This window comes from Opisthocomus hoazin, chromosome 12, assembly GCF_030867145.1.
Source record: "Opisthocomus hoazin isolate bOpiHoa1 chromosome 12, bOpiHoa1.hap1, whole genome shotgun sequence".
Taxonomy (NCBI): domain Eukaryota; kingdom Metazoa; phylum Chordata; class Aves; order Opisthocomiformes; family Opisthocomidae; genus Opisthocomus; species Opisthocomus hoazin.
In genome coordinates, this window is record NC_134425.1 from 19,317,253 (window position 1) to 19,337,610 (window position 20,358).

At 37.3% G+C, this 20,358-nt stretch overlaps 1 protein-coding gene across 3 annotated transcripts in view; it reads left to right on the plus strand.

Moving 5' to 3' along the window:
• The window catches only part of TOX3 (TOX high mobility group box family member 3), an 89,121-nt gene that overhangs the window by 40,983 nt on the left and 27,780 nt on the right, over window positions 1-20,358 (plus strand). For all 3 annotated transcript variants that reach the window (XM_075433684.1, XM_075433682.1, XM_075433683.1), the window contains one exon: window positions 17,276-17,341. In XM_075433684.1, coding sequence (XP_075289799.1) covers window positions 17,276-17,341 — 66 coding nt within the window. The remainder of the gene's footprint in view (window positions 1-17,275; window positions 17,342-20,358) is intronic.

Consider the following 20,358-nt stretch of genomic DNA (forward strand, 5'->3'; position numbering starts at 1 on the left):
TTGGTACAGTCATACTGTTAATCTGTAGTGACTTGTTGATTGGCATTTTGCAGACATATTTCTGGAAGGTACCCAATATCATTTTCTGTAGCCTTTCTGGCAGTAGCAGAGAGTAACATTTCCACAAATTGGAATCTTGTACAGCTCTGGGAAGGGAGCCAAGATTTAAATTAGACAATAACCTCTGCTCTGTATATAGCTTCTATTCTTCAGCTGTAGGGAAAGTGATTTGTTTAATACAGTCAGCTCTGTAGCATATAATAGACTGATATATGAGTCACTCCTTGGCAATGTGTGTTTCTTAAATTTATATAGATTGAACAACTAGTTGGTAATGTACTTAGTTACAGTTGTGCAAACAATAAGTATTAGCAGAGCTGAACAGACCTAGAAAAAATTGCATTTGGTTGGTGTTTGCTAAGGATTCCATAGAACTGTTTGATTTTAAAACAATCCCTCTCTTCAGGTGCAGAGGAAACAATTTCATAAACAAGAGTATTGTTTGAGCTTTGGAAAATCAATAATAAGGGTTTCATATCATAGTTTAATGTTTCTTATGTTTTGTATATGGACGTGTGTACAGAATGTGCCTTAAAAATGAAACTTAGCATCAGTCTGTGTTGTAGCTACATAATTAGGTTGCAGCTCTTTTTGTTTTGCCCTTGTATATTTTTTTCTCTCTTCACATTAAAATCTGTTGCTGTCAATTGATATCTGTGAATGCAAAGAATTCTTTTCTTTCCAAACAGCAAGGATCTTTTCTTTAAAGGAGAGCTCTTTACATCATTCGGTTCATGTTTATTTAAAAGCTTAAAATCATTAGACCAAATCTCACTTTTTGTCCAAGAGAAAATTGATTTTGCTAACAAAAATGGTGTGGGCCTGAAAGAGAATAGTCAGAAATATGCAAATAAGTAGAGATAGAAATCTGTTTGAGCAGCTGAACAAAGCAATCAAATTTTTCCCATTGAAAGTTTATTTAGCTTCACTGTGAACATTTTTGAACAGAATTATAAACTGCTGTTAGTGAAATACTTCTTTTTATAGGGAAAAGGGGATTCTTTTTAAGCAGAACTATTTTTAATACTCTACATTTTTCTGCCAGGTCTTATATTTACAAAATAAAACACACTGTAAATATTGAACAATACACAGATAGATTTCCTAACAGTTTATAGTATGCTGCATATTCTGGGTGGGTTCCAAGCAGTAGTTGGTATAAATGATATGCAAATCAAAATTATTTTTGCAACTATAACCTGTTATAATGCAGTCTCTTATCTGAAGTGTCAACTTGATATAAGCCACATCTCTTTTCTTAAACTTTAACTCTTACATGTCTAATTTTCCTTGTCCTGAACTAATCCTGCTTCTGTCCTGTAAGCTTCTCGGTGCACGACAGCAAAGTGCAATTTATCTGCTGGTTGTATAAATCTTCATCACCACTGCTTCCATGAGGTCGTATGCATTTTATTCCTTAGTCAGAAGTGAATTGTGTACAGAACATATGACATACCTCAATGGGTAAGATCTGTAAATGTCCATCATGCCCCTGCCAGGCCGGTTTTCTAATTATCCAGCTTCTGTGTAAAGCTGACTTTTTAACACAAGTCCCCTGTAGCCAGCAAGATGATTGCTGAAAATGTGACCATTTCTACTGGTAAATAAATGTGTGGTTTCGTAATGTGCCAGGTTTGGAGTTCATTCCTCCACTCTTCATTCCTGCTCCAGATGAAAAAGAAACTTTAATTGCATTTACCTCCCCAAATCCTATCAAGTTCAGTGTTTCATTTTTGCAGTGGGACCTCAAAAACAGTTGTATTGGCACAAGCAAAGGGGTACTGAATTACAGAGCAGATAGCTAAACAAGTGGATGGAGGTTTGAAGCATGACGCACAACGAGATCTTCTCTGGAGCTTGAGGTCACTCAGCAGTGTGGCTGCAGGTGGCAGTGCTGACATCATGGCTTTGAGTCACTGGAATGTCCATTAGTTTGGTTTCTACTGCTGCTGACAGTTGAAACTCAATCCTGTGTGTATAACCATTTTATGGAAGCAGGAGATGCTGTAAATCTCCTTCATTGTGGTTGATGATCATTCAAGATGTTGACAACTGTTTAGATGACCTGGGAACTTCTGGTATGAGGGGAGTGTGTGAAATTGCCAGTTTTATATTCTGATAATAAAAAATAATCCATTATTGTTGAAGGACTGTGATATTCACAAGCTGAACACCATTCTGTATCTCTGAAGGAGACAGAGGTTACTGAGCCAGATCATGGGTTGTGCTTCACAGGAGATGAAGAGACCAGAAAGGGGCCTGACTTTCATGGAATCATAGAATGGTAAGGGTTGGAAGGGACCTTAAAGATCATGTGGTTCCAACCCCTCTGCCCTGAGCAGGGACATCTTCCACTGGACCAGGTTGCTCAGAGCTCCATCCAGCCTGGCCTTGACTTTCTCCAAATTTGTGTCTATGGAGTAAAACATAGGAGGACTGAACACAGTAGAAAGAGAATTTGCATTTGAGAATGGTGAAGGTTTATTGAAATTTGCCATATTTACAGAGATTGGGTATTCTTTCAATTTAGTGTTCTGTTTATGAAGTGCTTGGTGTATACATCTCTGTAAGGAATGTAATCAATACATGCACCCTCACTCACTCCCTATCCCCTTTTCACATGTACACAGTGAACTATTACAACATGGCAGAAACTTTTTTCTTATCTCAGAAGATGATACATTTATATGTTGACATGAAAATTGATAGCCCTTTTATTTTTTTATAGTAGCTAATTTAGCTACAGGTGATATTCCAGTTATTGAATATAGTGCACAACCACCACCACCATCTGAATCAAATGGTACAGCCTGATTTATGTTGGCAAATAACCCTTCACCATTTATCTCCCTGGTAAGTGCCACCACAGATTTCTGGTTTCCTAGATGACCCTTACACAAATTATTGTTTGTATTTTGATTTTGAGAGGTGTGAGGGGTAGAGGTTCTGGTATATGTGTATAGAAGCGGAGGTGTTTCTTATAACCAGTGGTTTGTTTATATGGTTGGATGAAGGTGAGATGATAGCACTGGAAAAGATTCCCGAGTCCCTTGTAGTCTCTTGTTGCTGATTTCGGTGGTGGTAAGGAAGGTCCTGCACAGAGATGTGTGAAGGATCATCATAGCGTGTTACCAGAATTTCCTGTGGACATATGTGAACCTGGACATGGACAAGTGTTCCATGCTGTTGGGAAGGCAAAAAAATAAGATGGTATGGGCAAAAAAGGAAAACCACCTTTTTCTCTAGAACTATTAGTGGTCTGGAATTATGAGATTAATTTAAATTTCATATTCGCTGTTATGAACCGTCCATTTTTGCAAAACAGGAAAAAATGACATGGATATGAAAGTATGTGAATACATATGCTTTGGATTGCTTCTGGATCCTCTCAAAATCATGTTTTACAAGGTATCACAAACTTCTAAATCTGTTTTCTTTTAATTTTGAATATTTCCCCTTTGTTATGTGTTCATCTTTCCTCAAAGTTTATGTTCATCCCTTTCCTCTTACTAGTTTTCAGTTTGTCTTTTGCTGATCTGATAAACTGATAATAATTTTTATTATCCTGCTCTGATAATCATTGTCTTACTATACCTTTCTGTGGGCCTTACTTCCACCCCTTCTCTGCCTCCTAGTACCCAGCACTTGTACATCATTTTCTAGCACTGGTCTGTCATTTTGTTCCTGTCAAAATCAGACTATGTAGATCATGTTTGACAACTCAGTTCTCCTATTAAAACACATATATAGTTTTTATGTTGTTCTTAACAGGTTTTGAAAATACCAATGAGCAAACTTGTGTTGATTAGCAAAGGAAATCTCTTTCACTGGAGAACTGTTATAATAGTTCCAGGGCAGGTCAGGCAAGCAACTACAGGCAAAACCATTATCTTCAGGATAGTTTGGTGTGGATTTGGGGGTTTTTAAGTCTAAAAATCACTGCACAATAAAAATATCAGAAACAATTCTAGTTGCTTATACAAGTGAACAGAAAGTCATGGTTTATAGTAGCATTTAGTTTTTTCTGTCATCAATTAGTTATTTCCCCACCCTTGGTTGGTATTTTCCTTTTTTGGTGGCAAGAGAGCTGCCAGAACATGACATGCTATTCCTCTGTTCCTGCCGGCTGTGTTGCGCTCACACTAAGAGTGTGCAATGTCTCCCAATTCAGGTAGAAAAAATGACTCAGAGGTTTTGTGGCAGAACAAAATCTTCCCAATTTTGCAGAGAGTGAAGCAACCAGCCTTGTGGATTTCCTGTGATTTGTTCTTACTGTGAACATATAAAGCAATTTTCATGTTTTGTGCTCGCTTGCATGGTTTTGCATCGTTTCACTTGCTCACCAGAACGGGACATGGATTAGTGGTTTTCAACTCTTATGCAACTTTGATCTCATAGAAACTTCATCTGTCTGTGTTGTAAAACTTGGCTAAAGTCATTATGGGATCCAAAATATGATAATGAGACAGCTTTAGCCCTGGGTATTTGGAAAAGTACCCCAAATGTAGAGGATTTTCTGAGGGTGCACTGAGTCCAGGTCTCACTTCTACTACGCAAAGATTTCTGATCTCTGGGAATTTTTCTGTCGTAAAAGTGTGATAGAATGATAAGGTTCAAGATATAAAATAAAAATGAGAGAACTCCGAGTAGTTTGCAGCTCGTTTTAGCAGGCATGTGCCTGCAGAAGCACATGGTTATGGTACAAGGTATTTGCTTCCATCGGAATGGTTTCCTGTTTCAAAAATACAGTCTCAAGAGACACCCGAAAAAATGTTTCTGTAGAGCTCAGATCACCATCATGCCATCAACTGATAAGGAAAACCTAAGAGTGCTGCATGAATATAAGCTAGTTACTTCTCCCATTTGACCTCCAATTATTAACCTGGCTTGTAATTAATAGGTATTCCTAGGAATATCTTGCATAGTTTCTGGACATTTAGACAAAGAAAGTTCATATAGAGATTACAGCTAATTCATACATCTGGTCTGTATTCATACTAAAGCTAAATCTTAGTATTTTAAATTCAACTAAGAAGTCTTCAACTTGTTGCACATCTTTGGTGTGAATAACATAAGACACTGAATTGTCTCAGTCCACTAAATTAGGAGAATATTTTCAGAGCATGAGTTCTGAGCTGTGGAATGCCTTGGCAGCAGAAATGCCACTAGGATCTGGTGTCTTGAAGTATAAACTTCAAGAAAAGAAACTTAAGAATTTGCATGTATCAAAGCTCAGGCTTGCTTACATTCAGACAAGAAGTGTAGTACTAGACTATTCAAGAGAGCTTTTATTACCATTTTCAGTCTTACATTAAAAAACATTGTTTTTTCTATGGCATCTGAAAATTATGAGGAGAAATTATATTACTGAGATGCCTGGTGTGTTTTTTAATATGCACTTAATTCTAACACTAATTAGTCATTAGTATTTTGAAACATCAGTGCTGAAGATCACCTGAATACTTGAGAGGCTTGGCTTTCACACAGTGCTAGACATTTCCAGCACCATTCATATGGTGCTAGACATTTCCAGCCCTGCGTGTGTGAGGCTATTGGTCAGGTTGCATTTGGAAGAAGATAAACAAAGCAACTGATTTTTCTTAACTGGCATTAATTTGCTTAATATAACATTTCAATATTTTAACATTAGGATTTTCATGGGGCTTTTTTTGTTACTGGGAGTGAAGATTTTGAGTGAAACTTCATTCATTTCAATTGTCATAAATGGAATTTGCCGTGTACCCTTTGTGTGTCCTCAACTCTCGGTGGAACCTTGGGGGCTGCAATCAATATCAGAAGTAATTTCTGTGCCCACTTAAAAGAAGAAATACAGTGACCCAATTAAGTGAAGAAAATGCTATACTAGTAATGGATGAAAATGCAATTGAAGTAGGTTACTCACCTGCAAAATAAAGTTTCTGCTGCCCAAAATGTTGCCTTTAGGTTGGAATGAAACAGTGGGAAGCTAAAGATAGGTAAATTAAGCCTGATTAGTCTCAGTGGCATAAATTAGGAATACAAACTAGCATGAGGGATTATTCCACTCTTAAATTTAATTCTCCTCTACTGTTATTGTAGAGCATTGCATCCAATTCATCTTGCATGTTTAAATAAAGTTAGTTGTTGCTGAAGACTCTCCAGAGGCCTCCCTACTGTGGGATTTGTAAACCAACCCCAACTAAAAATAGTGGAGAAATCCTCTAGGTTTGAGGATGATGTAAGATAAAGAAACAGGAGGAAGTGATGTGTTGAGTGCCTGTTTTCAAAACAGATCCATAATCTGTATTATATAGACACACATGATTTTTCCAAATTGGAAAATGTTTTCACCTGAGGAAAATTCCCAGATCTTGTGCCTGTCAGTCATAACCCCAAGGTTAGCATATGAAATCCTTGAGCCTTACCTGTGCTTTCCTGTTCTTCCCACATAGGAGGGCATTGCTCATTGCATGCTGCAGCTTGGAGCTTTGCTCGAGGGTGACTATCACTGATCCTGGCACTGGAGTGGGTGGATTTCTGGGTGGCTTTTCGCTGTTTCTCATTTGGATTTGTGTATAATAAGAGCCAAGTTACCTCTTACAGGCTGTCTTTGCAATAGATGGCTTGCTTTGTACAGGCTTGCATGTAATGAAGTAGAGTTAATATAGACTTTAAAAAAATGTCATTTTTCGATTTGATTATGATTAGTATTTTAAAGTGGAAAATACTTAATTTCAGAAGAAATCTCAGGAACCCATGGCATCAACATGACTGAGAGTTGAGATATTTAAGATTTTATGCATGTACTGATCTTAGTCTGAAAGTGTCTTGACTGATCCTCCATTATGATTATTATGAAATGTCTACATTTGCTTCTCCCTTTCTCTATCAATTTTATATTTAAAACTTGATATAATTTGCTAGTGTACTGGAGCTGAATCACAGTCTAGAATGAAATTTACGATTTTTACTGCAGCGAGTGAAAGTTGATATAAGATTCTAAGAAAAGCTACTTACAGCCCAACTGCAGTATAATCACATCACTTTAAACTCGTGTGAGAAAATGTTACAGTAATCTTTAATATAGTGATATAAAACTATTTCTCGGAATTCTAAGAATAAAATGCTGTCATTGTGTTAAGAAATGCTTAGATTCAATGCTTAGACAGTTTATATAAAATAAATGGGGGGCAGACGTGATTAACACCTTGGTGGTACGAACTTCATGCCTTGAAGAGGAAGGTGAAACAGAAATATTCATATGGTGAAAACAGTTCTGTATTTATGCATTTTCACCTGAAAAAAAATCTTATAAAAATATCCCTTACAGCAGTTAAAAATAAACTGTTGAGGGTAAAAGGATGCTGAAATAGAGGGGTAGAGTTGTCTTATACCCCTGCTGAGGGGGAGTTAGGGAGGGCCCTCCATACTGACCTCAGTGTCCTCGGGCAGGAAGGGGCATGATGGTGCTCTCCCAGGACCTCGCTGTCCTTCAGGTCCCATGTGTGCTGGAGGACTCCTGTCCCGAGTTGGGCTCAACCTAACGGCCTCCAGTCATGGCACTAGGCCCTGGCGTTGGTGCCCCTGTCTTGGCCCGGAGGGGCGTGAGAAGGTAGGTTGGAGGGGAAGCCCCAGAATCAGGTCCACAGGTTGGATTTAGGTCTTTCTTGCAAGTTGTTTTGCAGTACCACATGCATGTGTTGAGGCCGTTCTGAGAGGCTGTTGATCTTCTTCCATTTGGTAAATGTCATGGAGAATGGAGACATTTCCGCCCTCTCACAGGGCTGTGGAAACAGAGAAATTGTGCTTTACCCTTGCTTCGGTTCTATAGAGCAGTTGTGGAAAAAAGCATAATTTAACCGCCATCTGTCCTCTGATGTCATCAGAAATAAGATCTTATGTATAATTTGAGCTGTTTAGAGAAGTGTAACTCATAATATACATACAGTGAATGGATGCTGTGAAACTGCGTATTTGAGAAGACCTTTCTCATGTTGAATCCAAATTGCTACTAAGTTGTAGAAAAATATACATAAACAAAAGACCTAGCCATATAAGTAGATTCCTTTTGTATTTTAGCAATATATTTCTTCCAGTATGTTTTATTCAGGCAAAAAGTATGTGCTCATGAGAGCGATCATGAAAAGAATGTTGTAGTTCATCCCGCAAACATCTGTAGGTTAGAAAGCAAAGAAAGAAAACACGTTCTTTAAAAATTCATGTATTTTCAAACAAATACTTAAACTACAGTGGCCTCTCCTTGGCTTTGTTACTGAATGTGTTTATCTTAACATTTGATCTTTTCTCATATTTTAAGTTTCAGGCAACAACAGGGTGTGATGATAGTGAATGTACTTTAGAACTCTTTGAAGTAACATGTGTAGATCTTGTGGAGTCTCTTTTATGTGAAACTTAGCGGGTTGGTCTAAGTTTGATATTTCTGTTAGCCTTGTGCAGAGGAAAAGTAGTCTTAGTATATGTAGGTGGATGTAGAGATATACTCACTCTTGTCTACAAAGAGCCAAAATGGTAAATTGAAACTCTTTGAACACATGACAGCAAAATATTTGGTATATTTGTCCTGGAGAGAAGATTCAAGACTCAGACTAGTTTTATAACACCTTAATCTCGTGTAAATATTAGGACCAGGACTGCACTTTGGACCACCTTTTAATATTTATGCATTTAAGTATGAAATAAGTAGCATTAAAAATCTGGCATCTTTGAATTGCCTTGACTGTCAATCAACAGAATAATAATACTGTGCATATTCATACAAAGTTACTTCTTGCATATAAAAATTTTTATAGGCTGTATCCTTCTTAAGAGATCTGGAAATGTCTAACATGAGACCATTAAATATTCCTTTTGTTACTGTTCCTAAGACTCGCACAGTATCACACTTGGCAAAATATCATTCAGTTACTGCTTTTGGCCATGGAATTCACTGAAGGAGTTCATATTAAAGAGTTTGGCTGGAATTAGAGAGATTAAGTCAGTGGTTTTTGTTGTTATTGTCAAAGTTTTTATTTGTTGGCTGAAAGCTTTTAAAGTAACTTCAAATATTTTCATTCTAATTGCTTTCCTAAAACTTTTAAATCTGTACTATCTGCAAACAGTGTGTCTCATGGAGATTTGAGGATATATGAATAAAATATAAACGTCTGTTTTTTTTCAGGATCTTGCTCAAGTATTTTATCCCACTGAGATTTTTTTGGCTCTAAGCAAAGAGTGGGGAATGTGTGTGTGCACAACATACATACATGCATCGACACACATATGTAAACATAAATATAACAAGTGTGGCAGATGTGTAAGACTCAAAAATTGGAGTTTAAATGGTCCCCTGAATTAAAAGCTTGTAAGATTTTAAATATCAAAAGCCTGTCAAATGTATGATTGTACAGATACTTATGTACAGATTCAATAATTAGTGAGCCACTAATGATATTATTTATTTGCCTGTGACTGCAGAACTGGGTACTTAGATACATTTATTTCAACATTGTGTGCTCCTGTCTGTTGTTGGCTAGTTGCTCATCAGTGGTGTGTTCTTAAGGAAATTAAGTTTTCTAGTGTGAAATGCCCTATAGGAACTCCTTTTGGTTTCAACAAGAGCCTGCATTTCGTGCTGCTATTGCAGGGTCCTGATTGGTGTGTTAGAGAATCCAGATATGGAAGAAACGGAGAGAAATAACTGTCAGGTAGTAAGTTCTGGTGGCTGAAGTCACCAAGGCTAAAACTTTCTGGGTGATTTTTCACACATACATGAAGGCCTTTTCTAGCAAATTTGTAGGCAGAACCTAGCGGGAAATGAACTCACTTCCGAAAGATACTATCTGCTGAAAATAATAATACTGTAATCTGTCTCAGAAATCTGATTTCTGTTGTACTATCCTATAATAATCACGAATTGTAAATTTGCTGTAAGAATACGAATGGAAAGGCTCAAGTGTAAACTTGGCATAGGTAGTGTGTGTTACCTAGTGGTCCAGTACTTCATGAAATTCTTCAAAAATTGTGTCTTTTGCTACCAGCAGCATCGTCTCTGTGCATGTATCCGCACCCTTGCACACACACACACATAGCGATGTGATCTGTGATGTAACTGGGATACGTTATCCGCGTACTGACATTTGGTCAAAGGCTGACCCAAACGGACAGCCTTTGGACTGCATCTGGTCCAGCTTGCCATCTCCTTTATACTCTGTGACTCCATCCTTAACCTCCAATAGCTGCGTGTTGTCTATGGTAAATAACACTTCTTGCATCTGGCAGGGAGTGCTGTTTCTTCCAAAATATTAGCATAGCCAGAGAAGTACAGAAATTTCTACAGGTAGCTGTGTGGTGTCAAAATCAAGATACCATTTTGCATTCATTCTGAGATAAAATTACTTCTTTATTTACAAGGTTTTAAAAATCAGGTTATAAAAGATTTTTCATTCGCTTGTAATGATATAAACCTGTAACAACTTTAGTGGTATTGCACCCGTGAACCAGCTACTAAAATCTGCCTAGTTGTTTCTAGTAGCAAAAATAAACCAGAATATATGTATTTTATAAAACAATGTGAATAGCACCTAATGCTTCTGAAGTATTGAAACTGTCATGAAGGACTTGCTCTTCCAGAAAAGATCACCCTGCTCCTAATATGAACGCATCATACTTAAAAGTAAAGCCTCTACAGAGATTAGCTGGATATCCATCTAGAACAGAAACAACTGGAGAATTCTCATCTGTTATTTTTATGTTCATTGAGAAAATAACTTGTGTTCCCTGATGAGAAAAAACCCAATATTTAATTTAATACATCTGGTGAGGACACTGCTGTTCATGGATGGTGACAGTTGATACCATTAAAAAAAAAAAAAAGAAGAAGAAGAAAAAAAAAAAGCCCCCTATCCCAACCCTTCTCCCACTCCATCTACTTCTGTTGCCGGAATAATTTTAGTGTACATTGTTTTGTTTGGAGTAATCGGACTGAAGTAGCATTAGTCCAACTTCTCATCTTTTAATTACAGACAGTTATTGTCTATGCTGTCCCACTTTCTGCATGGTTCCCCACCAGCCAGCTAGACTTAGCAATCTCCATTAATTTAATTTGGCATTTCATTCAATCAGACAGGCTGTGAACATGATGAATTTTTTTTTTTAATAACACAATGCTCATTCTTAGTTGATGTCCTTATCAGACATTGTATTTGCCAGAGCTGTAATTATTGGTCAGGCCGCAAAATCAAATCTGCCCAAATGCAGTGAAGATGTTCTGCAGTGAAATTATTAAGATACAGTACTTAGACCTGCAAAGTAATTTAGTTTTGGTCTGTAATTACATCTTTTGGGATCGTTATCTTTCTTTTTACTCATAAGGATAGTGTAACCTCAGAGGAATTAATTTGCCAAATATGAAGATAGAACTGAGATCCTTTCCATAATATATATTTGTGCAAGTAGATATTATTCTATATAAAAAATATGAGAATGCTCACACTGCAAAAGAAGGATTTTATTAATGGCCATATTTGGCCATATTTTTTTTATATATAGCTTCTAATTTTATTGCAGAAATACTGGGAGTATGATCAGTTGAGGCTGCCATTTTCCATAAGCAATAAATTGGCATCAGAAATGATAGAATTTGGATGTCTAACTAGCTGAAATAAATATGCAAGCAGATATGTAGTGCTGTGACAGAACTAGTTATAGAGCTAGTTCTGCATCAAACCAGTGAGAATTTTTTCTGGAGATACTATCCTGAGAAACATTAAATGTGTATTTTGACTAAACATTAATGAATAATTATGAAAGGACTGTTAGTGTCACGATAACTAAGTCTGAATTCTGTTTTGCAGTAAGGGTTGGGATAGGCCTTTTTTCAATTAAAAAAAAAGGGGAGGAGTGGATTCTGTAATGACTCTGTGAAATTTTTAAATTTGTTCTCAGATATAGGATATGTTGCCTTTGAATACAGAATGGCAATCATTCCTTTTAAGCAAAATGTAAGTCTCTGGATTAGTTATGAGAAGGTGATATGTCTTTCATTCCTGTTCTGGATATATTTTGTGTGAATTCCATGGTTTTGATGGTATTCTCTGCTGGAACAATAAGCCTTCCAATGGTTTCTTCTTCCTTGTGGTTGCACTATTAAATTAAGCAGGAATATTATGAAACATTAATTAGAAAATCTAATCTATTTGCCTGGTGTATCTGATTTTACAGTTGAGCATAAAAATACTTGTATTTTTAAAATCAATTTTTGTTCCATTGAGATGCTCACATAGAAGTCTGGGCTCCTCTATGTCTGGTTTTAAATTACTTTTGTATTTCTGTATTTTCATTCTTTAGGAAATTAATAGTGGGTGTGAGTTGTAACGTTTTTCAGATCAGAGTTGCACCACAACTGAGTTGATTTGAAGACAGAAATGTAGAAAGTTGCAATAAATACTGATGACTGGATGTTGTAAGTAAAGTAGTTTCTCCATTAAAATCAGTAGCAAAATTCACATTAACTTCTATAGATTAAAAATGTTATTCTGTGTGTCTGATTTGCTTTACTTTTTATGCTTTTTTTTAATATTATGGTTTTTGTGGTGTAAACTTCTCTTTTGCTAGTTTTACTTGTTTTCTTTCTTGCTGTGGCTTTTGCCTCATCACAGTTGCAAAAGAAGAGCCCAGACAGTAGTCACTATTTAACCTTTTGAGATTTTCTGAAGATTTTTTTCCATAAGAATTTGGACTTCGTGGTCATTTAATCACTGATTTTAATCCCAAACTCATCATATCAGACTTCTTTCTTAAAACAACCGTTCATTAGTCTCAGCTTTCATAACCAACCAATTTTTAAGCTCTGGTAAGTGCAATGGGTGGCTTGAAAACCCAAGCAGCATTGTGCTGTGCTGATTCTAAGTGGCTAATCCCTTGATTTGCAAACAGGTTATCATAAGGTCTGGTCTGGGAGGTCTGGTCTATGAAAATGTGCAGTTTGTAGAAGGGGGACAGTGACAGAGTTTTATATCCCAGGTAGTGGGCGGGAGTTAATTTGGTCTTTCTTAGGACATTCATTGGGGAAGGAACAGAGGGCATGAATTTTCCCTTAGCATTGCAAATATACAGCCTTCCTAGAAAAGTGGAACAAGGCTAGATGTTGGGCTTCTGGCTTGGTAGTCAAAGCTAAGAGAAGAGCTTCAACAAGCTATTTTAGAAATCCGTTTTCTTGACATTCTTTATACAAGGTATTAGTAAGCAAACATCCAGTCTCTCTCATTACAGTCTTCGTGTCAGTTCTTACGGATTTCATCAGGGCTGAGACTGAAGTGCCCTTGCAACATGAAAGAGTAGAGGATGGAACTGTCATAGTTTTAATGCAATGATTTGCATGAAGAGTGAAAGCTGTGAGTCACAACAAGTTCAGAAGAGGCTTTGTTTGCAATCCATTTAATGAAATCAGTGTATACGTGTGGTTTCCTTTGGTTTGCTGTGGCAGTAAGTTGTGGTACTCGTGCTTAATATATTTATCAAAATTTAAGATGGAATTTATTGAACTCCTGAAATCAAAGGAAGGAAATAGTTTGCAATGCAATGGTATGTGTTGCAAAAGGAAACTGAAAAGATTTTATTATTTTGTAGTTACAGAGTGAGGGTGCTGTGAGATCTTTAGATGCAAAAGTTTATGCAAAACCTTGCTAATCGCTATGGCTAAGTAATTTGCAAAGCATCCCAATGCCAGCACGAAACAAAAAGCTAGCTGGGCGAGGTGCTGCATCTTGCTCTCTCTCTGTCCCAGGGAAGTCCAACAGGCGGGGACCCGCAGGAGTAGACCTGGGCAGACCACATTGCTGGATCTCACCTGTAATTGGAGTGCCGGCTGTCAACTATAGGAATGCTCTGAGATGTTTATGAGGGGTCTGAGCATGGCATCCTTTAGAAAATAAATGGAGAAGAATGTTGACTGCAATGACAGTCATATCACAAAAAGCATCTTTCCCAAATTATTTTACTAAAATAGACAAGAACCCCTTGTTCTATTTAGAATGATTTATAACTGTTCCCAGCTGATCACAAAGTGTTTCTAAATTAAAAGCCATTAATTATAGCCTTATATAGATACAAAGATATGCAAGAAATGCTTTGTAATTCCAGCTCTGCACTTCAGGTGAGAGCTTTTTAAATTACTTGGACCATTGGAGCCACCTGCTTGACTAAATGCTGAGGGCCCTGTGTTTCAGTACTCATCAGTGCATTGCAGTGTTAACATTGTTACTGATTTTTCTCATTTCTCCAGGGCAAATACTAATTAATGGATACAATTCACAGCTGATTAGCTGTAGTTTCTTCAGTAATTACATTCGCAGACTAACTGTTCAGAAGAGGATTTCTAACCCAGTTCTTATTTCACTCTAAGCTTAATTTGGTTTTTGAATTGTTTAGGTCCTCAAGATAATAACCATTTTATTTTCTTTTGTTGTTATAGGTACCATTAGATAATAAGGAATTTTAATCTTAGAAATACTCACTGATTATTGTTGTGTGCCTTCAATGGACTTCTAATTCTGAGACAAAAAATAAATTTAAATAATATTAGTTATGATCCATACTAACAAAAGCCTAAATGTGCCAGGTTGTCCGAGTCGTACACAAAAGGGTCTTAAATATTGTAGTCCAAGAACAGAATGAATCTAAGGGTACGTGTTTGCAGCTTTTAGCTTTGACATTCCTTGTTACGTCATTTGCTTCCATAGTCTTAATAAAATGGAGAATTATGTTGTCATTTTCCTCTTTGTTTTAATTTAATAAAACAAAAAGGAAGAAAACCACTTGGCAGTCACAACAACTGTAGCTGTGGTGTGAGGAGTACATGTAGATCAAAACAATGTAGAATTTTACTCTTCAAGGTGAAAATTAGCTACTTTGCATTTTAAGGCAGTGGAGCCCCTAGGATGCTAAGCTCATTAAAATAGGATAGGGTTTGTTCCCGCTTATTTACCCAGTGCTAGAGCTGTACTTGCCTATAGTACCTGCACGCTTAGGTACTGTTTGAAAACCTGATTTCATTTTTTTTGCTGCTGTAGAAAGAACAGCTCTATTGGTGCTGGTTAAGTTTTTCGTGTAAATCCTTCTTAGTTTGCCACTAACTGACATGAAGAAAATCTATCCTGTCGATCTCACTGTTGAGCTGAAGTACTATGTCTTTGTGCAACAAATCCACACACACACATCCTTATGTGCCAAAACAGTAATCTGAATGTGCAATTTTATTTGAATTTTTTAATCTCCAAAAATGGGTGACATCTGGGCTTTTAAAAAATGGATGACACTACTTGAGTATCTGCATAGCTGGGGATAACAGAATTTTAATAGCTATGAGGCAGCCTACATATTGTGTTAAGGCCTCTGTTGCTTAACATGTGTTATAGGTTGAAAGATTCAGCATGTTAAGTACACAAATGAAATTTCATACTTCAAAATGAGGAATCTCATCTCATATTCCTTCCTCCCATGATTGTCTTCTGCTTTTGTTGATGTCCTGTTTTATCAATCACACAATTCATCAGGTACATGAGGATCCAGTTCTTTGTGTCTATCTTCCTTTTTTCATCATTTATCACTATAGTTTTCTCCTCTTCTTTTTGGTTTTTCCACCTTTTAACTTTTGGTCTTATTTTCAGAAATGGATTTTGGAGCTTTCAGGGAAAGAGACTTTCTTGAAAGGCTCTCTCTGGCTCCGCCACTGCTCTAGGATGCTGGTGGAACTGGAGAGAGTCGGGGTCTGAAACACTTCCCTGCTAAAAACAGTCAAACACCAAGTACTGCAGCAGCAAACTGAGCTGGAGCAAAGCAGTTTTCCTTTCAGGACAGGTTCAGCTGCTGTGAAAGCACAACAGAGTTTTTTGCTTGGAAAGAACAATCCGTGCAAGTGCAGGATCACCCATCCTCATGCACTTGCTGCCGAGCTTGTGCTGCTGCTGGTGGTGTTTGCTGTTGGGGGGCCAGGGGAACGTCCACCAAGGTCTGGCAAGGTAAAACAAAGCCTGTCTGAAAAAACTTGCTTTACAGAACTCGAAAATGGGTGTTAAGGGAAGAATGCTTAGTGTGGCTTTAGCAGAAGTGGTGTGGCAGGGCACTGTGGGGACAGCACAGGGACTTGTCTCTCGTTTGATACTCTTACTTTGCAGCGTGCACTGTGCCTGATAATAGAAATGTGAAAATGTGAAAGCCTGTGATTTTTTGTTTCGGTAGTGGGAGCTGCATGACTTGCGTGGTATCTGTTCCTTGAAGCAAAGACGCTAGACGCCTGCCTGCTCCAGGAACACATGCAGAAATAGTTCCCAGACTACTTGCTTTTTGGAAATGCCATCTAAGGGAATAAGGCACGCTAAGTGCCAATTAGCCAAAAGCTGATAGTCTCTTTTTTTTCCTATACTCAGTCTGTAAAAGAAAAAGTACTTTTTCTTCAACAAATGTTCATACTTGAGAATTTGGAGGAAGTGACTCTATAGCATCCAAGAGGATCCTTTCCGGTCATTCCTGTGTGAGAGGAGTTGCACCTCGATGGGAGCAAGTGGGCACTAGACCCACTCCACCCTGAGTAGGTCTCAAGGTCTCACTGTGATACAGTTCCTCTGATTTGCAAAATTGTCTGGTGGTAATGCTCACTGGGGGCGTGGGAGCTCAATTGAAGGATAGACAAAGGGGGATTGTTTGGCTTTTTAATTTTGTGGAAAGAATGGGATTTTAAGAACAACGCTGCAGATTCTCATTCTTCCCCTTATTGACCTTCAGCTCTTTAAAACCTGGTCTACTTGGAACAGTAATATGCTAGCTACTTCTAGCTGCAGCAATCCTCCGAATCAGGATCATCTGCAGAACTATTACAATGCGTGTCGGGAAAGATGTAGTAAAGTAAAAATGTCTTTTGCTGGAGAATAGCCTCTTTCTAATGGACACTTAATGTCCAAAGTCACCTCTAGGTCTGTGGGGTGGCTTTGCTACGTGGACAAAGAAAATTGAACATATCTTGGATGTCTTCCATGTGCAGACCTGGGGATGCAGAGTATGTAGTAATAATAATGTTGAATCCAATCTAGTTCTGACTTCAGAGAACATCTGCAAAATTACATCTTATCTCTTTGTTGTTTTGTTTTTGTTGTTTTTTTCCAACTTTTTCTATGCCAGTGATGGGGTAAAGAAAAGTTTATCGTGGCATGCATTAAAATCCAAATATTTGCTTTTCTTTCAGTTTGGAAACAATAACAACTACATGAACATGGCAGAGGCAAATAATGCATTTCTTGCTGCAAATGAGGTAGATGTTTTTCTTTTTTATCTATGCTCATATTCTGCTGTTTGCTGTGATAATTTAACAGACTTTGAATGGATGAAGAGTGAACTGCCGAATTTCTGTGTGTTTTATGGAGCGCAAAATAAAGACTTTAATGAGAAAGAAAATAACCTGACAGCTCTCCATTACTAGTCAATTTAGCTGTCCATAAGGCTGTTACTTACATAGCATGTCAATAGAAACAAATCTGCTTTATGTATGAAAAAAATTATAAACAGAAGGAAACAAATAAAAAGCACAGTAGATGTACACTTTGAAAGCAAGCTTAGTAATAGTCATTACTAGCTAATGTACTAATTTCTGTTATAGATACAAACATGTTAATTTGGGTTCTTAATACTCATGTATAAGTTAGAAAATCAAAACCAGCTTTGTTGTCTGAAGTGTGTGTGCTGCATGAAGGAAACTTCTGAGCAAGATGAAGAGCAAACCCAGGGGCAGGGCTGGTGGAGGCTGGCTGGGCTGCAGAGGTAATGTATTTGATCACTGCCTTTGAGAATGGAAACAGGAGAAAGATATGGCAACTACAGTCTCCATGTATTTGTTACAGTGGTGCTGCCTCACCGGCAGGTAATCTCCTATCCACATGCTAATACAGACCCCAGCTCCAGCCAGAAACACCTTTTGCTCAACGCTGAAGCCCAACAGTTCTTACTCCAAAGGGAAGGATGGAAAGTGTGTGAGGCACTGTCTAGTAATGTACATAGGAATATGGCAAACAAGAACTAAGGCATGCCATAAATGATCTTCCCAACGTGAGGAAAGGTTAGAAAACTGGGCAGCCTTGATTTTACATGTTGTACAAGTGGTGATTCAGTCACAGGAATTCTTGTGCACTTTTTAAAAAGCGATCTTGGAGAAAATAAGCAGAAAGGTGTAACAATAAATATGAAGGTTAGAATTAAGAGTCGTATTTTATGAATCATTTATACAATGGTCACCATCTCTTTTTACCCAGCAAGACTGCTTAGATAAGGGAATATTGTTTGGCACTAGCTCCAGTGTTATTTGTGATAATGAACACAAACCCCATCTGTAATGACAACATGATGTTTCTTTCTGTAGAATTTCTTTCCTACATTTGAATCAAACATTGATGAAAGCTCTGCTGCCAGCAGCTGTTCAGAGACAATTTAATTCCAGCTGTGATAATTCACCGTGTCAGACATTGGCTGTTATATGTTGATACAACAGTTCTCCAGATTTGCATTTTTATCAAAAGGAACAAATGTTTTGAACATTTCAGTACAGATGGCATTTAACCATGCACGCAGTTTTTTTAAAAATGTGTAAGATATAAATATTTGAAAAGTTAATAACTTTAAAAAATGTGATTGGTAAGATAAATCCCACAAATGTTATACCATCTTTTGGTCGTAACAGCACGTTCCTGCAATCCCGAATTGCATACTATTCAGGCTCTTTTTACCGACTGAATAGCCCAGTGATTTGGATTTAAGAGTACTTCACCAAGGGGCTTTCTTTCTTCTTAGATTACATCTATTTTATCCTCAATCTTAGTTGCGTTATATGTTTTTTAAAAAAGATATATACGTATTTGGACAAGTTACATTGTGACAATTAAATTCACATTTTAAAAATGTTGAGGTATTCATCAATTTACTCATTTGTAGTAAGCTGTAAGTATGAAGATGAATGCTACTTTTCTAAGTAAAATGTTGTATTATTACCAAACTGCGTTATATATTTATACAGCTGTCCTAGAGTTATTCTGTTAGATGGAGAAAAAAGATCCAGTTCTGATAATTACTACTATCTCATAAATAAGTCAAGCAAAGAGAGGTTCGAATGTACTATAACAATACTGATTTCACTGAACCTTTTTGCTTGAACAAGGAATAAAAATATGATGAAGTGTTAGTGTTTACATTAAAGCGTGAACCTAACTTTGCAATTACTGCATTACAATGTATTTAATTATAGTGTTTTCACATTAACATGAATGTAGCTTTCTCGCTATGATTTTGGGCCTGAGCACTGCTGAGCTGGAAGCCTATTTTCTTCCTGTAAATAATGCCTTAAGAGTGTAATCCTAGACCACATTCAGGCTTAGAAGCCACAACATTTGCTTTATGTTTTTTGTCTCTGTGTCGTGATTACTACGACCCATTTTAAAGCACCTTAAATATTTATTGAAATAATATTTCAAGTGTTAATTACAGTGGTAATGAAAACAGCCAAATGCCACATATCAAGAATGAGTGTTTATCCGTATTGTTAATGTGATATGTTAGATTTCATTAAGCAGTAATGGGGTAGCAAATGAGTCACAAATTACAGTTGCATCTGTTACTAGGCCACATTAGTGCCAAAATAACTGCAAATGCAGCCATAGGGTTATGTTCATTAGCCAACCACTTCTCCTGGCCAATCCATCCTTTGTGTTTGTGAACTACAGGGCCCGCAAGAAGAAAAATTCACACCTTTTGTAATATAGCAGCGGGGAAGTCAAACAGCTCTCTAATCCAGGCACAGCTTTCACATCCAGAATTAAGTTACAGTCTTGCAGTTCGAGCGAGATGGGTAGAGTCTCAGCAGACTCTGACAGTACTGCCGACTGCAGCAGTCTGGGACCTCATCATTTCTGGTGTGAGACCAATAATGACAGCTGACAGGTTCTATATGCAAGCAAAGGTTTTTCTTCTGTTTCAGTTTCCATCTTCTCTCAAGCGGTTATTAATTTATATCATCATTAACAGTTTGAAGGATGACAATTTGCAGCAGTTAATGAGATCTTTCACTGAACATATCATTTTTAAATTAACTGGCATTAAGTCACTCTTTCAAACAATGTAAATAATACATAAAACCACCCCCCCACAACTTGAATCCTGAACTAATGCAAACAAACAAATCCCAGAGCAGCCTTGCATGACCAGAAGAAGGCAAGAGTTCCTATTTTAGGATTGCCAACTGCCCAGTTTGATCAAGACGGTCCTGATTTGGGTACATTTAAAATG